The sequence below is a fragment of the Xyrauchen texanus genome, chromosome 34 (assembly GCF_025860055.1).
Source record: "Xyrauchen texanus isolate HMW12.3.18 chromosome 34, RBS_HiC_50CHRs, whole genome shotgun sequence".
Classification (NCBI taxonomy): Eukaryota; Metazoa; Chordata; class Actinopteri; order Cypriniformes; family Catostomidae; genus Xyrauchen; species Xyrauchen texanus.
In genome coordinates this window covers 12,759,462-12,764,594 of record NC_068309.1, presented here as the reverse complement: position 1 = coordinate 12,764,594, position 5,133 = coordinate 12,759,462, and the positions used below count along the sequence as shown (strand labels likewise).

Here is a 5,133-nt window from a genome sequence, read left to right as displayed (position 1 = left end):
GGCACGCCCCCTCATTCTGAAACTCCACCCTGCAAAGATAGCGTTAATACTGAGTGCATCTTCTCACAGTTTTCAAAAATAGCAGTAGCAAAATAGTTCCCTCAGCTGACAACTGTTATGAATTTGAATATTACATTAAACTGTTATGTTCCGCTAGTACACTGAGAATGTGTAAATGTATTGACAGGCAGAAAGCAAATTAAAGTCTTCCGATTGGCTGATTAGCGAACATGTCCGTCCTCGGTTTGCAGTTTACACAGTTGTAGTGCTGTTATAGAGACCTGTGAGAAATCTCAGGACACTTATTTCAGTGATATACTATCTTTAGCCATATCCACCACAAGGACTTAGAGCGCATTGGGAATTTGGCATGCCAAATTGAGGAGAAAAGGGGAGAAATAAATTAGCCTAAAGCACCTTTAACACTTGTCTGCCACCATTCTCTTTACATGCAGTTCAAAATAATTTGTTAGTATAAAAACACAACACAGAACAAGAAAGAAGAAGAAGAAAACAATTCCCTCTCTCTTTCTCTCTTTTTATTTTTTATTTATTTTTTTGTCCTGAGCAAGAATGACTGACAGACCTCAAACTGTAATTTAAGACGCAGAACAGCTAAAACAAAATACCAAAATAAAGCCTTTATTGTAGGAAGTTCTGCAAATGGATACACAGATAGTATACTAACAGTGGTTATGAGACTTCAACAAAACACAGGGCATACACAAATTTACAGAAATGAAGAAAAAAAAACACCATTTACACGGAAAAGTAATATATTGGCTGAAAAGGACGTTTCTTTGGACACCGGCTGAGAAGGCATCATGATGTCACTTTCTCTTTTGAAAATCCCTGATGAGCACATCCAGCTGTTAAAGTGGTTGAAACAAGTTAGTTACACCCCACAATATCCAGACATGATATTAGCTTATGTAACTACTATTTATTGGGGATAATACAAGACCCACCAGTATTGTCTTCACAACATTTCTCTCCTGGGGTCTCAGGTAGCTGCATTTTCCTGCCTCACAGAGTTTAATTTCCTCAGAAATCTGTTACAGATAGCAAAATTAGCCACATCCCAAAAAACAGTCCTAATCTGACAGTATTTTAGATCTTGTTTTGCCTGGAATTGATTGTCATTGGTTTGGCAGTGAGCATTGGTTTCAGCAATAAGACTTGGTTAACGCACCTCTGATGTATCGTAAGTGTCTATTTCTCTCTTTCCTCCAGGGTACCAGCCATGAGACCAGTGCTGAGAGCTGGCAAACTGGGCACTTAGACACAGCAACATCCCCATCACCATAAGCAGCCTGCAGATATGCACCATTACTGGGGAAAGAAGTAAGAAGAGAGTTAGAATAGAGATATATGAGATGAACAGAGAGCGAGAGAATGGCACTATTGTTACGCTGACACATTAAGACCAGTGGATCCTCCGGGGGGAGGGGTTTTGTTTTCCCAGTCACATACTGTATGTTCACTTATAATGTAGCAGCCAGTCAATGTGATTGCTAACAATCATTTTAAAGGACAGGCTATAATGTAAATGATCAGCATTTGATCTGCACACGCTTCACTCATCCACAAAAAAAAAAATCGCACTCTTGAGCAATTTCTTTATTTTTAGCCCCTTTTTCTCCCAATTCCCACTATTTAGTAGGTCCTCATGGGGGCGTGGTTACTCACCTCAATCCGGGTGGCGGACAGCAACTTAGGTGATTTGATATTAAGATAATATATTATGTGTGGCCTGGGAAGCTCAGCGAGGATTGATGCTGTCTACCACCCCTGGAGTCACGAGTTTGAATCCAGGACATGCTGAGTGACTCCAGCAAGGTCTCCTAAGCAACCAAATTGGCCCGGTTGCTATGGAGGGTAGAGTCACATGGGGTAAACATGGTCGCTATAATGTGTTGTTTTCACTCTCGGTGGGGCACGTGGTGAGTTGTGCGTGGATGCCGCGGAGAATAGCGTGAAGCCTCCACACGCACTAGGTCTCCGCTGTAACACGCTCAACAAGCTATGTGATAAGATGCGCGGATAAGATTTGTCCTCTGCTACCCGGATTGAGGCAAGTCACTAGGCCACCATGAGGACTTGGAGCGCATTGGGAGTTGGGCATTCCAAATTGGGGAGAAATAAAGATAATATATTAAGTAGAAAGTGCATTCTTGAATGTTTTTATCATGTGTTCATATAATGCATTAAAATGGCAGTTACTGTTGGCCTATCTATTTTCTGCATTTAATGAAATGCTAGCCTACTTCACTAATTTAATTCACTGTTGTCTGTCAAACTCACATAATCAAATGTGATGATGAAAAGTTATGAAAATGTGAACGAAAAATAAAACCCTTGGAATGTTAGTTTATGGTTTCACAAATAAAAACTAAAAATAACCATTAGAGAACATTCTGCATAAGTGCTTTTAAGGTTGCAACAGAAAAATCTGCCTTCAATGTTCTGGAAACATTAGTTTATGGTTTTAAAAATATAACCTAAAGAGAATTGGTTCCCAAAAATGAACAAAAAAAGGAACATATGCTAACGTTAACTTAGGGGAATGTTCTGTGTTTGCTGAGTTCTTGTTACAGACTACTCACCTTTGGCTTGCTCACTGGAGTTTTGTAAGACACTATTTTATTATCTGTAAATCTGCTCATTTTACTTGGAAGAAAATATAGAAATTGGACCTTTTATATTGTTAATTGAATACCACTGTCCTATTTGAACTTGTTTAATTAGGCATAAACACACACACTCACTCACTCACTCACTCACAATTATATACATACATACATACATATGCACATGTTTTGGTGTGCCACCCAATAAATCCTGGATGCACCACTGATTAAGTAATTGTCTTTATTTATCAAACAATTTCAGGACGATATGTATTTCCAACAATAGAGGTTCAGATAACATGATGATGACGATGGTGTCAAAATGATCACAATATGGCAAAACTGAGTTAATAAAATCTTCACACAATAACAATGACGCAATTACACTTGTTTTACCCTAAAATGCATATATATATATATATATATATATATATATATATATATATATATACTGTATGTGAAAAAAAATTATATATATTTATATACAGAAAGTGGTCTATTCATCAGACATTCCATAAATTCCTAAATTAAAGTGTCTTTGATCATGTGTTTGTTATGTGGGTTAGTAACACTTTTTAGAAGGTTGTATTCATTAATATTAGTTAAAGGAATATTCCGGGTTCAGTACAAGTTGACAGCATTTGTGGCATAATGTTGATTACCCCCAAAAGAATAGCAAATATCTGGGAGACAGTGAGGCACTTACAGTGGAAGGAAATGGGGGCCAATCCGTAAACAATAAAATACTCACTGTTTCACAAGTATAGTCACAAGATAAAAACAATATGTACGTTAACATGATTTTAGTGTGATAAAATCACTTACTAACCTTTTCTGATTTCCAATATTATATTATATATTCCAATACAACTTTGTTGCCATCAACAAACCCTAAAATGGCTTAAATGACGATTTAAACAACTTTACAGCTCAAATAATACATGAGTTATAACAGAATAATTAATGTAAGTGCTTTTATAAAATTATAAGCCTTACATTACTGCCTTTAAACTGTCCAAAAATTGGCCCCATTCACTTCCATTGTAAGTGCCTCACTGTAACCAAAATTGTATTTAATGTTTTTTAAGAAAATTAGGGAGGAGTCAAAGTGATTTTTTTTCTTGTAATCAATATTATGACACAAATGCTGTCCATTGAGATTAACTTGTATTTAACCCGGAATATTCTATTAGTTAACAATTAACTCCTATACCATTTATTAATCTTGGTTAATGCTTTTTTTTTATTTGATATAATATTACACATTTCTATAACATTCATATAACGTTAATTGTATATACTAATATATTTTAAAAAATTAAAGTTGTATATGTTAATATTAGGAAATGCATTATGATTGAATATTTATACATTCATTTTCATATATTATCATTTACCAAGATGAATAAATGCTGTTAAAAAGGTCATTTTTAGTTCTTGATCCCTAATGTTTTTACAAATGTTAACTTATTGTAATATGTTAACATGAATTATTATAGTTATCTATTAAAACAATTACATATAGACAATGTTAAATATCATGATCATATTCAGATTTATATTTAGTAAAATAGTAAGTAAAAATCCGTAAAGATGTCACACAGATATGGACACAATCTAAACTGATCATTCACAGGGAAAAAGTTATGTTATGTTTTTAAAATAATATTTAGTGTAGGATTAAAATAATAACATTAGCACAATCTATTATAATTCTGAAATGACTACCCAAATCAAAATGAAACTTCCAAATTAGACTAAAATCAACTGTTCTTACCTTTTACCTATGGGCACGTCTTTTCTTGAAGTATTATCTAGAAGTATGTCCTCTACTGTGAAGTCCTGCTCTTGGTAATCCTGATTGGGTCTCCTTGTCCTCAACAGTTCAGAACAGTTCAGTGGAATCACAGAGATTCAGCTCTCAGTTTCTGAGATATGTCTTCCTCTCATTCTCTGAAATATTCCTTCTCCTCTTCCTCACAATTTATGTACCACTCCAGATCTCTCCTCCCTGTCAAAAATACACACACACTTTGACCTCCCCAGTCCTCACACACTTCTCATGGTCAGTGTGGTTCCTTTGGGAGGAGAGCATGTGTAAGATCAGCTCAATTCAAAATGCACACATCAGTGTTGCCAAAAAACATGCAACTTTTGGCAATTACATCACTTTTACGCAATACAAATTTTCAACTTCAAAACAACTGTCAATAAAAAACATCATGTGCCAAAGTGCTAATTAAACAGAGTGGACTTTGCAAAAGAACCAGACAAAAACAGAAGAAAATGCACTACCAGTCAAAAGTTTGGACTCCACTGCTATTTTATCAATTGTGATATCCCACCAAGGACTAAAAAAAAGAGAGGCAATTTAGACTTTTCCTGCAATTGCGAGTTCATCTCTTGTAATAATGAGGAATAAAGTCACAATTAAATTACGAGAAAAAAGAAACCTGCAATTGCATTGCATTTCTTCAATCACGAGGATTCGCAATTTTGAGAA

At 35.3% G+C, this 5,133-nt stretch overlaps 1 protein-coding gene across 1 annotated transcript; it reads right to left on the bottom strand.

The window, feature by feature from the left end:
* Positions 1–646: 646 nt before the first annotated feature.
* Positions 647–4,507, bottom strand: gnrh2 (gonadotropin-releasing hormone 2). The gene is made up of 4 exons (XM_052104473.1): positions 4,408–4,507; positions 1,193–1,332; positions 969–1,052; positions 647–869 (listed from the first exon to the last, which is right to left on the bottom strand). The coding sequence occupies exons 2-4, from the start codon at positions 1,328–1,330 to the stop codon at positions 831–833; spliced, it is 261 nt and encodes an 86-aa protein (XP_051960433.1). The 5' UTR covers positions 1,331–1,332; positions 4,408–4,507; the 3' UTR covers positions 647–830.
* Positions 4,508–5,133: the final 626 nt, after the last annotated feature.